Below are 15,708 nucleotides of genomic sequence, written 5' to 3'. Positions count from 1 at the left end.
AGCTGTGTCCAGTGCACTAGTAAGCCCATCAAAGGCATTCTTCATTTCTGTTACAGTGCTATCTCTAGTATTTCTTGCTGGTTCTTTTTTAGGATTTCCATCATTCAGCCCATCTGTTCCTACATGCTGTCTACTTTACCCATTAGAGCTCTAGCATATTCATCACAGGGGCTTTTCCTATTTATTAAAATGTTTATTTATTTTTTTTGAGAGAGTGATAGAGCATGAGCAGGGGAGGGCAGAGAGAAAGGGAGACACAGAATGTGAAGCAGGTTCCTAGCTCTGAGCTGTCTTCCCAGAGCCTGACACAGGGTTTGAACTCACATACCATAAGATCATGACCTGAGCCAAAGTCAGACACTTAATCGACTGAGCCACGCAGGCACCCCAATCATAGTTGTTTTAAATTCCCAGTCTGGTAATTCCAACACCCCTTGCCATGTCTGGTTCTAACGCTTGCTCTGTCTCTTCAAACTGTGTTTTTTTTTTTGCCTTTTAGTACATCTTACACCTTTTCCTTGAAATCCAGATATGATATCCTGGATAAAGGAACTGCTGTAAATAGGCCTTTAGTAATGCAGTGGTGAAGTGTGGGGGAAGGGGAAGCATTCTGTAGTCCTGTGATTAAGTCTCAGACCTTTAGTAAGCCTATGCCTCTGGACTGTGAACTTGACAAGTATTACAAAAATTTCCCTTTACTTTAGATGGGAAAAGATGGCTAGCATGGGCTGGAGTTAGGTATTTTATTTTCTTTCTCCCAAGAGGAAGGCTAGCTGACTGGAGTTGGGTAGTTCCCTCCCCCCAGATCAGTTAGGCTCTGATAGTAACCCCAGGGTGTTAAGCTCTCCTTAAGTAGTTTCCCCTGAAGGCAGGCCTTGTTAAGAACAACAGTGCTCTGGCATAATTAAAAATAGTTCCTTTTCTCCTCCCCCTGCTGGAAGCACAAGGGGATTTTCCTGATAATTTATTGTGGGAAACTGGTTGAACCTTCTGGAGGTAAATCTCACAAAATTATGCACCGCCCCCCTCCCCAGACCAAGTCCCCCTGAAGTTTTTAAACTCTCAGAGTTGTCTACACTGAGCCTCCAGCAATTTGTCAGTTATAGTTCTGGTTTTCCTACCCCAGCATTGGCTCCTGAGGTGGTTTCCACTCATGAGTCCCTGCTCTGGTAAATTCATATTCTCCATATCCCCCCGTCAGACTCTCCAGTTTTGGGGGCAGCAAATTTGCCTTGTGCCCTTACCTCTCTTACAGATCCTAGAAGAATTGACGTTTCAGTCTATTCAGCTTCTTACTTGTTAGTACATACAGAGTGGCAGCTTCCAAGCTCATTACATGGAGAAGCAGATATTGATATATCTTAGAATGTTAAACCACCCTTGCATTCCTTGGATAAACCCCACTTGGTCATAATGTATTATCCTTTTACATATCCTGTTGGATTTGACTTGATAAAATTTAAATTTTTTGCATAAATGTTCATGAAGGATATTGGTCTATAGCTTTCTAATAATATTTCCCCTCCTAATATCACGGTAATGCTGGCCTCATAGAATGAGTGGGCAAGTATTATATTCTTTTACATTTTCTACATGAATTATTTCTTCCTTAGATGTTTGGTGGATTTTACCAGTGATGCCATCTAGGCTTGCTGTTTTCTTTGTAGAAATTTTAAGTATTAATTTAGTTTAATATATATAGGGCTATTAGGGTCACCTATTTCTTTCTATGAGCTTTGATAACATTATCTTTCAAAGATTTGTCAATTTCATCTATGCTTTCAGTTATTGGCATAAAACTGTCATAACCATCCCTTATCATCTTTTTACTATCTATAGAATTTGTAGTGACATGACCTCTCTTATTCCTGATATTGGTAATTTTTGTCTTCTCTTTTTCTTAACCAGTTTGGCTAAAGGTCTGTCAATTTTATCAATCTTTTCAAAGAACCAACGTTTGATTTTATTGATTTTCCCTAGTTTTTTGTTTGTTTTCTGTTTTCAGTTTCAGAGATATCTACTCTGACCTTTATTATTTCCTTTCTTCTGGTCATTTTGGGTTTAATTTGTTCTTCTCTTTCTAATATCTTAAGGTAGAAGATGAGGTCATTGATTTGAGAATGTTTCTCCTTTCTTTTGTGGACAGTTAGTGACATAAATTCCCCCCTAAGTACTGCCTTACTGGTGTAGGATAAGCCCTGACTGGTGGGTTTTGTTTCCTTTTTTTTTTTTTCCTTTTTATAATGCAAGTGTCTGACCTAAGCTTTGATTGCCTATATTTCCCCTTCAAAGATGGCTACCTCAAATAAACACATTGCCAACCACATGACTAGATAAAGGGCCAGGCCACCCTTCCCCACTGAATCTCCCTTGTTATGGAGACCTCAGTTGATTTCAATGACCATTTGGGCCACTTGATTTTTCTTTTCTCATGCTTTAAATTCCCACTCTTATGTTTTAAATTTACCAATAAAGAGTGAGCCCATGAAACCCTAGGCCTCCACTTTCAACCCCCTAAATAGAGAACCCTAGCCCTGAGCTTGTTCTCTTCTCTCTTTTTTTCCCCTGACAACTGTGCTGTGTGGCCCTAAGTATGCTGTGTAATTTTCAGGTTCTGTAACTAATAAAATTTTTCCCCCTGAAGTTTCCTGGTGGTTATTGCTAACGGGCATCTTGCAGTCATAAGAACCACATGGGTCAGTCCAGCCACAATATTAGCTATTGATAGGCTGAGTCCAACACACAAGAACTGGAATCCTATAAATTTTGATATCTTGTGTTTTTCTTTACATTCATTTCAGAATATGTTCTAATTTCTCTTTTACTCTCTTGTTTGACCCATGAGTTATTTAGAAGTGTATTATTTGGTTTCCAAATATTTAAGATTTTCCAGATTTTTTGTTATTGTTTTCTAATTTAATTTCACTGTGGTCAGAGAACATGCTTTGTATATCTCAAATGCTTTTAAATCTAAGACTTACTTTATGGTCTATAATATGGTCCATGTTAGTGTAAGTTTCAGATGCAACTGAAAAGAATATGCATGCTACTGTTACGGAGTGGAATATTTATAACTGTCAACAATAAAGGTCATGCTGGATGGTAGTGTTTTTCAAATCTTCTATATGTTTACTGATTTTTCTACTTGTTCTATCAATTATTAAGACGGGGTACTAAAGTCTCCATTATAACTGTGGTTTTGTCTACTTGTCATTGCAGTTTTCCCAGGTTTTGCTTCATGTATTTGAAAGCTATCTTACTAGGTACATAAGTATTTAGGATTGTTATGTGCTTGAACTACTTATGAAATTATTTTCTTCATCTCTGGTAATACTCTTTGTTCTAAAACCCACTTGTTTGATACTAATACAGCCATTCCAGTTGTCTTTTGATTAGTGTTAGCACAGTTTATCTTTTCTCATCCTTTTAAGGAATTTGTGTTTGAAGAGGATAGTTGAGATTTACCTATATATTCATTATGACTATCTCTGCCTTTTCATTGGGGTATTCAGACCATTTACACTTAATGAGATTGTTAGTATGGTTAGGTTTAGGGGCGCCTGGGTGACTCAGTTGGTTATGCATCCAACTCTTGATTGTGGCTCAGGTTGTAATCTTGCGGTTCATGAGATCAAGCCCCATGTCGGGCTCTACACTGACAGTGTGGAGCCTGCTTGGGATTCTCTTTCTCCCCCTCTCTCTGCCCCTCCCTCACCTGTGTGCACATGTTCTCTCTCTCAAAATATATAAACTTTATTTAAAAATGTGTTTAGGTTTAAATCTATTACTTGCTAATTTCTACCTTCTTTGTCCCATCTGTTCTTCTCTTTTTTCTTCCTTTATGTCTTTTGAATTAATTGAAATTTATTATGATTCCATCTGATCTATTTGGATGAATTACTAGGTACAATTCTTTGTTTTATTATTTCAATAGTTGCTTTAAGGCTTATAATACACATCCTTGACCTATCATAGTCTACTCTGAAGTGAAATTATACCACTTGGTATATAGTATTAGCACCTTACAATAGTACACTTCTATTTTTCCCCTCTTGACTTTTTGACTTTTGTACTATTGTTGTCATACATTTCACTTTCACATGTGTTATGAACCCAACATTATATCATTGTTATTTTTGTTTACACAGTTATCTTTTAAAGAGATTTCAATAATGAGGAAATAATGTAACTAATTAGAAAATTATGTATTTATCCTTGCAGTTAATGTTTTTGGCATTGTTAATTCCTTCTTGTAGATCCATATTTCTGTCTGATATCATTTTCCTTTGGCCTGAAAGACTTTTATTATTTAATTTATTTATTTGTTTATTTATTTTTAAAGTAGTCTTCATGTCCAGGGTGGAGCCCAACGTGGGGCTCAAACTCATGACCCTGAGCTCAAGACCTGAGTTAAGATCAAGAGCTGGATGGATGCTTAACTGACTGAGCCACCCACATGCCCCTATTGTTTCTTTTTTAATATTGCTTGAAGCATGGGTCTCCTGGGGATGAATTTGCTTTCATTTTTGAAAGCTACTTTTGCTAGGCATAGAGTTATAGGTCAGAGATGCTCTTTAAAGATTTAGTCTACTTTAAAGATGTTGCTCCACTGTCTTTGCACTTGCATTGTTTCCAACAAGAAGTTTGATGTCATTCTTATCTTTTTAAAAAGTCTTTTTTACGTTTATTTATTGAGAGACAGAGTGCGAGCAGTGAAAGGGCAGAGAGAGAGGGAGGGAGAGCATCCCAAGCAGGCTCTAAGCCATCAGCATGAAGTCCAACACAGGTCTCAATCCCACGAACATGAGATCATGACCTGGGTCAAAATCAAGAGTCAGATGCTCAACTGACTGAGCCACCCAGGCACCACTGATGTCATCCTTATCTTTTGTTCTTTCATACATAATATGTCCCTTTTTCTTTGGCTGCTTTCAAGACTTTCTCTATCACTAGTTTGACCAATTTGCTTAAAATATGCCTTGGCATCATTGTGTCCATTTTTCTTGTACATGTGGTTCACTGAACTTCTTGGATTTGTGTAATCTTCTTGGATTAGTTAGTTTTTGACAAATTTGGACATTTTTCAACCCTTATTTATTCAAATGTTTTTTCACCCATTCTCTGTTGGAAACTATTTCCACATATATAAGGCCACTTGAAAGTGTCCCATAGCTCACTGATGCTTTAAAATTTTTTTCTTGGGGCACTTGGGTGGCTCAGTTGGTTGAGCATCCAGCTTCGGCTCGGGTCATGATCTCATGGTTCGTGGGTTTGAGGTCCACATCAGGCTCTGTGCTGAAAGCTCAGAGCCTGGAGCTGCTTTGGATTCTGTGTCTCCCTCTCTGTCTGCCCCTCCCCTGCTCATGCTCTGTCTCCTTCTCTCAAAAATAAAGATTAAAAAAAAAATTCTTTTCTTTCTGTGTTTCATTTTGAAGAGTTTTTATTGCTATGTTGTCAGATTCCTTAATCTTTTCTTCTGTAATGTCAAATCTCATTCAGTGTATTTTTCATCCTACACATTATAGTTTCATCTCTAGAAGACTGGTTTGAATCTTTTAAAAATATTTTCTGTCTCTCCTTAACTTTTTGGACACCTTAAATACAGTTATAATAACTGTTTTAACATTCTTGTATGCTAATTCTAACATCTGTTTCAGTTTAGAGTTAGTGTCAATTGATTTTCTCTTTATTACGGGTCACACTTTCCTGTCTCTCTGTATGTCTGGTAATCTTTAACTGGATGTCAGACATTGTAAATTTTACCTTGGTGGGTGTTGGATATTTCTGTATTCCTATAAACATTCTTGAGCTTTGTTCTGTTATGCAGTTAAGTAACTTGGAAACAGTCTGATCCTTTTGAGGTTTGCTTTCAAGGTTGATTAGATAGGGCTGGAGCATTGATCAATGTAGGACTAGTTACTCTCCATTTCCAGGTAAGGCCCTTTTTTGTTTCCTATGCAATGTTTCTGAATGATCCATCTGACTGTCGGGAATAGCTGATTAATACTCAACTAAAACTTGCAGGGGACCCTCTGAAGAGCTCCAGGATTCTTCAAGCAGCTATGTTTTCTCTAGCACTGTATATATATATCTTGGCAACTCTAGCTGCTCCTTTCTCTCTGGATTCTCAACGTCTCCTCAACCCAGGGAAACTTCTTGGATTTCTCTGCCCTATGTCATGACCTAGAAACTAGCAATTACAGAGTTTTCCTCAATTATTTCCTAGGTCCCATAGATCACTGCCTTTTGTTTACTGTGTCTCAAGTCTTGAAAACCATTATTTCCTATATTTGGCCCATTTTTTTTTTTTGGCTGTTTTAAGCAGGAGGGTATATTCAGTCCTTAATACCTCATTTTGGCCAGCAGTGGAATGCATCCTCTTTTTTAAAAATTCATTTAAGTAACCTCAGCACCCTCGGTGGGGCTTGAAATCATGACCCCGAGATCAAGAGTCACACACTCCACTGATTGAGCCAGCCAGGTACCCCAGAAGTGGAATGCATCTTAAATAGCCCCTCAAATAATAGCCAAGTGAGTATTCTGTAACTTTTGGGAATCTCAGTAAGACCTGATAAGGACCAGGAGAGGGTAGCTCTACTGGCCACAGAATACTGGAGGCTCATTCTTGGGTATCCTTTGGGACTTATCCTCCTTAAAACTTCCATGGTGGTCACTTCATGGAATGTCACACAAATGAAATGTGTCCACGAAGAAAACGCATGCACATCCGCTCCCAGGACTTCCTGCCTTTTCTTTATTCTGGGGCCTCTCCTCTAGTAATAATGTTTAGGGTGTATGCCTTGCTTCTCCCTCTCAGTCTCCAGAGAACACCCACTGATCTATCCACATCCTCACAAGCTTGGATCTGAGACCATAGATGGTCATACTCAGTGCCAGTGGTGATTACTATTAAGTCAGAACAATGTTCATAAGGCCTGAGCACATCATCATGAGGATTATCTCACAAGATCTGGGATGGATCAGACTATAATAAGGTCTGCTGTGTCCCCTAGTTGAATTTTAGAAGTGCCTGTCTTTCTCACAGTCACACGTGGCTCTGCCACATGGGAGCCACCAGCCCACCCTTCAGTCTAGAGGTCTCCTCTCCAGAGTTGCATTTTGGGGAAATCAGGTAAGAGGCAACTATACATACTGCTTTGGGGCAGAGCACAGGCCAGCAGTTCCTCCCTAAGTCTCCATCTCAGGTTATCCTGCTGGGTCTCTGCTAAGACATAATGATCACCCTCATAGTTTAATGTTAGTAGCCAGCTAGACAAGGAGGGGCAGCCAACCTGGCCTCAGACAAAAGCCATACTCACTAGTTGTGATCAGGAACTGACAGAAGTAAAACACATTTTCTTTCTAAGAAGACATTACTATGTGTCCAATTTATCAAACCAATGGACCTGACAAGTGTGGATGTGAGATGTCCATTTTTTTCCTTTTATATGAGAAATCTGATTTCTCTTTTAGAAACATCTTTTTCATTCATTCATTCATTCTTTTTTTTTTTTGCTTTATAGGCAATTTTTTTCTTTATGTATATTACCCAAGGGCCCAGGGCAGTTCCCTCTTGTGTAGGGGAAGAAAACTGGCCTTTGAACTTAAGCCCCCTTATGCTCTGACCAGGCCAGCCAGGTGTATATGGCAGGAAGAGTCAAGAAGGAAGGAAAACAGACCTCAAGTTTCTGTTTCCCTGACAGCACAGAGCACTCAAACACTGTCCTTCGTCCCCATGGCTTCATCAGGAGGCTCAGAGAAGCAGAGAAGCGAGGTCAGGTGCAGAGAAGGCCACGTACAGCTGTGACGTCAGTGCAGAGGGCCGAGCAGGCACCCAGACAAGCCAGCATGGGCCCCTGCCCAGGAGAACACTGGAGGAACCATGGAAGGCTATTGCCTCCCTACCCTTCTACCTTTCGTCCCTCCTGCTCCTTCTTTCCAGGCCAGAACCGTCTTCCCAGGACAGAGAAGAGGGCAGGATAAACACATAGAAGCCAATTCTAGTGCCAGAAAAGGAAGAGTAGACTGAGCTAGGCATCTGCTAACGAGTGTCTGCTTGGGCCATGGTGGGGAGCATGCACGCAGGGCACACAGCCTGTGTTCATCAGCAGACCTGTTGGAGGGGGGTCTCTGAAGGGGTGACAGGGCCACACAGAGAAGCCAGGAAGCACAGAAGCATTCAGTCTGTGACGGTCTAAAAATCAACAAAGCAGGGAGAGGAATCCTTTGAAAACTTAAGTTACATTATGTTACTCTTTCCCTCCAGAGCCTCCAGTGGCTCTCCGGCTTGCTACCAGTAAACCCAATGTCCTTAGGGTAGCCTGTAAGAACTGGCCTCCTGTTGCCCTCTGACCTCTGCTCCTGCTCCCTCCCCCTGCTAGCACTTTAGATGCTTCCCTCACAAGTTATGCAGTTGCTTGACTCTCCAAACAGAAGGTAAGTTCCATGAGGGCAGGGCGTTAAGGGAGATTTTTGTGTGTGTGTGCTTGAGAACTGATTTATCTCCCCTGCCTAGACCAGCGCCTGGCCTGTGGTAGGTGCTCAAAAAGTACTTGCTAAATGAGCAGACCAACTAAAACAGAGCCCCTTTCACCTGTCACAGAGCATGTAGAGACCCAGTCAGTCCCACAGAGGGATTCTGAACTCTGGTTAGGCATTGGGCTCTCTAGGCCTGACTGGAGTTGTAAGTCCTGTGGCCAGTGGGAGATTCTTTTTTTAACTGCAGTAAGAACACTTAACAGGGGATCCACCTTCTTAACGTATTTTTAATGGTCATAACTTCCTTGTTTATACTCGTGTAATTCTACGGGCCTGTGTCCTCTAGGTACATAACTGGGGCACAGAGAAACAAAAACTTGCAGATTTGACTTGATAGAAACAGCACTGGTAATATTAAGAAACCCAACCAAGTGATCAGATATCACAGAGAAAAGGAGACGCATTTTGTCACTTGGATTTCCTGAAGCTTTCAGCATTTCCTCAACTGCCCTCCCTTTCTCCCTCTGTGAAAGGGAGCTGGTCTACTCAGCAGTCCCCGCAAGGCTCCGGCCAGGTCCCCAAGGGACATGGGAGGGGACCACGGCCTTGAAGCCTTTATGCCGGGTCTGAAGAGTGAGAGACAACTCCTCAGGCACTCGCAGGCCCTCGTGCACACGCACACACACGCCCTCGCACACGGCCATGAGACTGGTGGGGAGGAAGGGCTAGAAGTCTTTCACGACATGCATCTGTGGAGGCGGACGGCTCCTGAACACCCGGCCGAGGTGGAGACAGTGGAGATAGGCAGTGCGAGAGAATGAGCGGACTAGAGGTCCAGGTGAGGTCAGAGGCAGAAGAGAAAGATGACAGGACGTGATCAACAGAGGAGCCCTGCACCCAGCATGTTTCAGGAGACACAGGACACGGGAGAGAGAAACGTGTAAGGGGCTTGGCATGCACAGGCCCCACGTGGCAAAAGGAGGCCCCCTGCCCAGACTGACCTAGAACTTACCGGCTCATGGCAGGTCCCCCCCCCCCCCACTCCATGCCACGGGCACCTGCCCAGCGTGCACGTGAGTGTGTGGCCAGGGATGGCCAGTAAACTAGCCGCTTGGGAAGCACAGACAGCGCGATGTCTCCGCCTAGGGTGACATATTTAGGCACCACAAGAAGAAAGTTCATACACTTAAAATTGTTTCTTCAAGGTCTGTAAGGAATCTTGGGAATCTGATCTAACCTGCTGACTCTAAAGAAGAGGATTAGCTCCAAAGAGCGGGGCCTCTGCTGTTTCTGTGCCCAGTGGCTGGAGAGAGGGCAGGTGAGGGGGAAGGGGTGGGGGACCCCCAATCCCCTCTCCTTCATGCAGGTGGCTAATTTCACTGCTGCTGCAAGGACACTGGTGCACAGGAGGCTGCTGTGTGGGTACTGGGGGCAAAGGTCAGGGGCCTCCGGGCTTCCTCCCCTAGGGCCTGGTCACACTGGGGGTCTGTGCCATGCTGAAGCGCATTAAAAAGGATGAGAGGAAAGAGATGGGGTGAGAAAAAAGGGAGGGAGAGAAACAGAGAGACTAGACTCAAAGGAAAGAAGCCCACTTAGCCTCATAGGACTTCTAAAACACCTGCCAGCTTCACCACATCAGATCTTGGGCCAGAATCTCCATGCCCTTTGCTTCTCCACCACTGACTGTTTTACAGATGGGGACACAGTCCCCAAGAGGTGGGGCCACTGGTGGCACAGAACCATGGAGAGCCTCTGCAACATGCAGCGGTGACTCCAGCTCTTCCCTGGACTGCAGCAGGAGCCTGGAGCCTAGGAGAGCATCCGGGAGCCCCTCTGCACAGGAGTGCTCCCGTCTCTCTTGCTTGCCTCTGCTCTCAGCACCACCAGGGAGGGAGTTCGAAGAGACCAAACCTCCCACCAAAGGGAAAGATGGTTTCACGAAGTGTCCTGTGCTGGTGCCTGGAAGGTGGCGCCCAGCGCAGCCCCACCTCCTTCCAGGAGACACTCACCATTCATCTGGGAGGGTGACGAAGAGTAGTCCCGGTCCCTGTGTCTCCGGTCGGGTTTCAGATTGCGGCTCTGTCTGCCCGAGCCCTCCAGCATGTTCACGATCTCACTCCGGTCAATGTTGCGCAGGGCTGCATACAGATTATCCACTGCAGGGGGAGAAGGGAAGAAGGGGTGCTGGCCAAGGGGGCTCCAATCCTCATAGACAGTGTGGGAATGTTGTGGGGTGTAGAGAAGGGAGGGAAGTGGGGGATGATTTGTTTTCTCAGCACCCCTCCTTTGTCAGAATCAAAACTACCTGCCTCTGGGGGGGTGGGAGGGAAGCTTTTGTTATCCTTTGACAGATCTTTTCCAAACCCTAAGGGTGGTCAACTGCAAAGCATGGGAAGACTGTTTTTTTTGTAATCTGAGAGGAATTCTGCAAGAAATGAGAGTGAGGAGAAGAGGATACTGTCCTTTTGAGATCCTTGGTCCTCGCCAGTTGATTTGAGATCCAAATGCAGACACCCAATTTCCTCTTAGTGTTTCTGAGTATGGGAATTTAGTTGAGAAAGGGCTGAAAACAGGGTGACGGGTCTTCCCTCCAGGTTGGAGGAAAAGATGTTCCTGCATCAGGCAGGATTTGCTCTGTTCTGAGAGGACAGTCCTCATTTGTTTGAGAAACTCAGTGAGAAGTCACACACCCTACACCTGTGCTGTCATCTCATTCTGGTGTGGCTCTTGTCTTATTCAGGGGATGGGAAAAAGGCCAAGGCCAAGACCATCCTATCCTCTTATGATAGGACTCCCTGAGGACCCCAGGACCCTGACAGGTGTGTGTGTGAGGGGCAGAGAGACAGAGACAGCAAAAGGGATTGGCTGCAAGGCAAAGACAGCAACTGGAGCTGGAAGGCAGAAAGGCTCCGGTGAAGGGGAGGTCCTGCATGGGCTTTGGACAGAGGACGCTTCCTTAGCTTAACGGTACTGACTCTTTGCGTTTTTGCCTTCGCGGGTGACCCAGAGATTCAACAAGGCTGCACTCTGCTCCAGCAAGGAGTTGGGGTTTTCCACACGGATCCTGTTGATGTCTTCCACGCTGAACTGAAGCTCCCGAGCCAGCTCTGCAGGCAGAGAAGCAAGACTGGGTGTGAGCCCGCCTCCGGTCCCCCCAGCAGGTGCTGTGCCTTGCGTCTGGCAGGGAGTACCGGGAATCAAGGAACAGTGCCCCCTGGGTTTTGGTATTCCTTCTTACCAGGAAGCAACTAGGGGAACACAGACACCTACATCTTCCGACATCCACAAAATAGGGCAGGGATAGGAATGCTCAAAAAATTGGTATTGAATGAACGAATGAAGGAGTATCTTTCCTTTCTTTCGTCAATTCACATATTATTAGATGACAAGGCTGAGCCTCTCAGCAAGGTTAACGCTTATGCAAGGTCATGGTACAAGCTAAGGCCAGAGCCAGGAGCAGGCTGAGCCTGCGGACGCCCACTCCAGTGCTGTCTGTGCCACTAACTTTCCACCAGGAAGCAGTTATCACGGGAATGCTTTTCTGTATTTACGTTTCTTCAGGGAAAGGCACTAATTACATTTAAAATGAAAATATAAGCTCCCATCTAAATGCAAGGCAATAACACAGAATGTTAGCTTTCTCCCTCCCGTTATTATTATTTTTTTAATGTTTATTTATTTCTGAGACAGAGCATGAATGGGGGAGGGGCAGGAGAGAGGGAGACACAGAATCCGAAGCAGGCTCCAGGCTCAGAACTGTCAGCACAGAGCCTGACACAGGGCTCAAACCCATGGACCATGAGGTCATGACCTGAGCTGAAGTCGGACGCTCAACCGACTGAGTCACCCAGGTGCCCCACCCTCTCATGATTTTTATTGTTATTTCTCACAGGTGCTTTGGAAGGGAGAACAGCCTCAGAGTCTAATTTCAAGGATGAGGAAGACCAGAGGGGACAGTGATGGTAAGGATCAGAATGCACAGGTACACACACACACACACACACACACACACACACACCCAAGAAGCAGCAGTAGGCATTCTTTTTTGGTTTAAGAACGAACAGCTCCTGAATTTCTGTTGTAAATTTTTGTCACAGAGCCTTTCAGCAAGCCTTATTGCTAAGGCTTCTGAGTTTCTCTGAAGTCCTCTCCACAGGGTGACTGAGTAAAGGCAGTCCATTCATATAAAAGCTAACATAACAAGGCGGGGGGGGGGGTGGTTAAGTTATAGGTCCTGTGACTGAATAAAACGCATTTTGAGCTTTCACTTGTATTTTCCCACACACAGTGTCACTTCAGATGTGATCTACCCTTTTGTTGTGGGACTTCTGGTAGACCTCAGGTACAGCCAGAGATTACAAGTGAACAATTTTGAGCCATCTCCTTTTCTTCCTTCCTTTCCTTCAACAGCCTTTCCTTCCTTTCCTTCCTTTCCTTCCTCAGCCTTTGAGAAAGGGCAACGTGAGTACAGGGAGGAAGAGAAAGGCAGTCATAGAGACATAGTTTTTTGTTTCTGTGCCTATTTGTTGGCTGGTTTTCCAGGGCTCTGTCACTAATTAGAGCCACTCTATTCAGCTGGATCTCAATTTTCCCATCTGTAAAATGAGGTGAACCAGATCAATTCTAAGGTCTCTCGTAATTTCAAAAGTTAATTCTTTCTTATAAAGTAAACCCAGGCAGAAAAAAAAAAGAAAAACCGGGCAGGAATGGAGGAGGGTGGGAGCTTACTTTCCATGGGTATACCCAAAGGCACTGCTTGGGCAACAGACTTGCACAAGACAATCACACATCAGATGCACCGAGGACAGTAGGAAGAGGTAGAGGCAAGAAGCTGGAGGGGTACGTGTAGACTGGCAAGGTGCCTTTTGCCCCCAAGTCCCCGACTTACCCGCCCAGCTGAGGCCAAGGTGCTCTGATATAATAGCCATCTTCATATCTGCTCGGTCGGTCCCACTGAGAAAACCTAGGGAGAAGCATCGGGTTTCATTTAGCAGCCTTGGCAGGACACAGAATGGGCAGGTGTGGGTAAATGACCTCAGATGGATGTTCTGGCCCCCGGCGGACCTCTGTATGCTGGCCTGCAAGCATTCCGTGGGGACCGGGGCCAAAGGCTCCGCATGCTGTGCTCATAACAAGCTAAGGAAATCACATCAATGCAGAGCTCTTGCAGGAGTGAGGGGGAGTGATGTGACCCACAACCTCCTGGGAAGGCAGTGAGCACATATCAAAAAGGGGTTCATACCCAGTGACGATTCGCTGAGAATGCTGTATCTCAGGGCCAGGGGAGTCAACGTCCTCTTCCTGTCATCAGCTCCGCTCCCCTGCAGAAGAAAGATGAGGAAAGGGTGCTTTGGGCTTGGGGTTACCCCCTTGGTGGGAAGGTGCTCGGAGCCCAGGGGCTATGGGGTGGGCATGACGCCAATCCCGGCCAATAGTAAGTAGGTCTGTGTCTCTGGAGCCGCAACACAAAGAGCAGATGTGTGCGAAGAGGTGGGGGTTCAGAGGGAGTGATGAGAGTCACACACTTTATCACTAATAGTAATGGCAAGCTCACGTGGCCTTTACCACATGACAGGCCCTGTTTGATGCACACAACAGCCCCTGGGCAGGTACAATTACTATTCCCATCTCATTCATGAGGACACTGAGGCCTAGAGGGGTTAAGTAACTTGCCCAAAGCAGCTCAGCTAATGAGTGGCGGAGCTGGGGTTTGAACTTAAAAACCAGTGTTTCTTTCTGGGTTCCTTTATACTCAAAAGACCTATTTTTGGCACCAGTCCGAGGCTTAGCACTCCAGCCCTACAGAGAAGCACCCAGATGCTAGCTCTGGGTGCAGGAAATCCTCTTTTGAAAGAGAAGTGCACTCATACTCTCCCCAGACAGTAAAGAGAAATTGAGCCACGACATATGGATGTAACCTTGCTTTCTCCCTAGTTGGGCACGGAAGGCTGACAATTACAATGATGGCAGCAGCCAAACGACACCAACAAGAACATGGAGACATATGATCCCTCCAAAGTCCCTTGCGCAGTGGTGACTCGGATGCTCTTACAGGTATGGATAAATCAACATACTTGGTCAAGACGCTTTTGCTGAGCTCAAAAATCTGGGTGTTTGCAGTGGCTGAGACACCAGGGCTCCCTTCTCTGAGGGCCTGGCACCCTGGGGAAGATAAGCAAGTATATGAAAAGGAGGCCTGAAAAAGCCTATCAAACAGCTGGGTCACCTTGAGCAATGTGACACCCAGTTCTAAGCCTCAGAGAGCTCAGACGAGGGGTGCTCAGGTAGACATCTTTTGGGCCCCTTCTAGCCTTCGAGAAGGAACATCCTAGAGGGCTCAAGGCCCACAGTAAGAACATGCAGACCACTGTCTGACACTGGCATCTGGTCCTAGCTTTGCAGAAAGGGCCAGGGCACACTCTCCCTGCCAGGCCACCGTCAACTGTCCAGAAGACGGCAAAGAGCCTTCAAAGGCTGCTTTGTGATGGTAAGAGGTCCTTGGGAAGCACACGACCTTGCGTCTGTTTCGGGACCTCCTCAGGGAACCCCATCTCTGGCGAGGGTCCTCTTCGGAGGGCAGCTCACCTTGGTACAGGGGGGCATGGTGATGTTCAGGTGACAGAGAATGTGCTGGGTGTCCTCATACTTCATCGCCTTGCGCAGAAATGACAAGGACCCTGCTGGTTCTCGACTGCTGTCCCTCACCTAAATTCAATCACACAAAAGCAAGATTCGGGGGGGTGCTGTTCCAGAGGCCACCAGGCTGGTTGGCTTAGAGACTTCTGCCTCCCAGAACCTTGTAGACCCAGAGGAGAGATTGGCACCTTTACAGGTATGGCCAAACGGTTCTCCCGAAACGACTGGAAGAGGAAACTCCGTTGCTGGGCAGCTTTTTTGACGGGCACCAGGTTCCCAAAGAGTTCCGCGAAAAGGGGCATTCCTTCCAAAACCTGTAGGAGAAAAGCAAATGTCATGTCCTGCCTTCAGCTTTGGTCATCTCTTTGCCAGATCATACTCATTCTACAGCATGAGAAACAACCCGCCATTTGTTTTGAAAAAGGTTTTGTTCCCAAGGCTGAAATGAGGGAGGCATGCTTCCTTACATCAGAGGAATTTTTTTAAATGTTTATTTATTTTTGAGAGAGAGAGAGAGAGAGAGAGAGCGAGGCAGAGCATGAGTGGGGGAGGGGCAGAGAGACACAGAATCCAAAGCAGGGTCCAGGCTCTGAG

At 45.3% G+C, this 15,708-nt stretch overlaps 1 protein-coding gene across 17 annotated transcripts in view; it reads right to left on the bottom strand.

Moving 5' to 3' along the window:
* Positions 1-15,708, bottom strand: part of ANK1 (ankyrin 1) — a 218,210-nt gene that overhangs the window by 25,762 nt on the left and 176,740 nt on the right. For 9 of the 17 annotated variants that reach the window (XM_027071344.2, XM_027071297.2, XM_027071308.2 and 6 more), the window contains 6 exons: positions 15,303-15,428; positions 15,064-15,183; positions 13,721-13,799; positions 13,367-13,441; positions 11,454-11,585; positions 10,488-10,634 (listed from right to left, as the gene is read on the bottom strand). In XM_027071344.2, the coding sequence (XP_026927145.1) occupies positions 10,488-10,634; positions 11,454-11,585; positions 13,367-13,441; positions 13,721-13,799; positions 15,064-15,183; positions 15,303-15,428 (679 nt within the window). Of the gene's footprint in view, positions 1-8,113; positions 8,195-10,487; positions 10,635-11,453; positions 11,586-13,366; positions 13,442-13,720; positions 13,800-15,063; positions 15,184-15,302; positions 15,429-15,708 lie in introns of all 17 variants that reach the window. The other 8 variants (XM_053216536.1, XM_027071250.2, XM_027071243.2 and 5 more) reach the window with 1 other exon arrangement.

This window comes from Acinonyx jubatus, chromosome B1 (genome assembly GCF_027475565.1).
Source record: "Acinonyx jubatus isolate Ajub_Pintada_27869175 chromosome B1, VMU_Ajub_asm_v1.0, whole genome shotgun sequence".
NCBI lineage: Eukaryota > Metazoa > Chordata > Mammalia > Carnivora > Felidae > Acinonyx > Acinonyx jubatus.
This window is presented reverse-complemented; position numbering and strand designations above follow the sequence as displayed.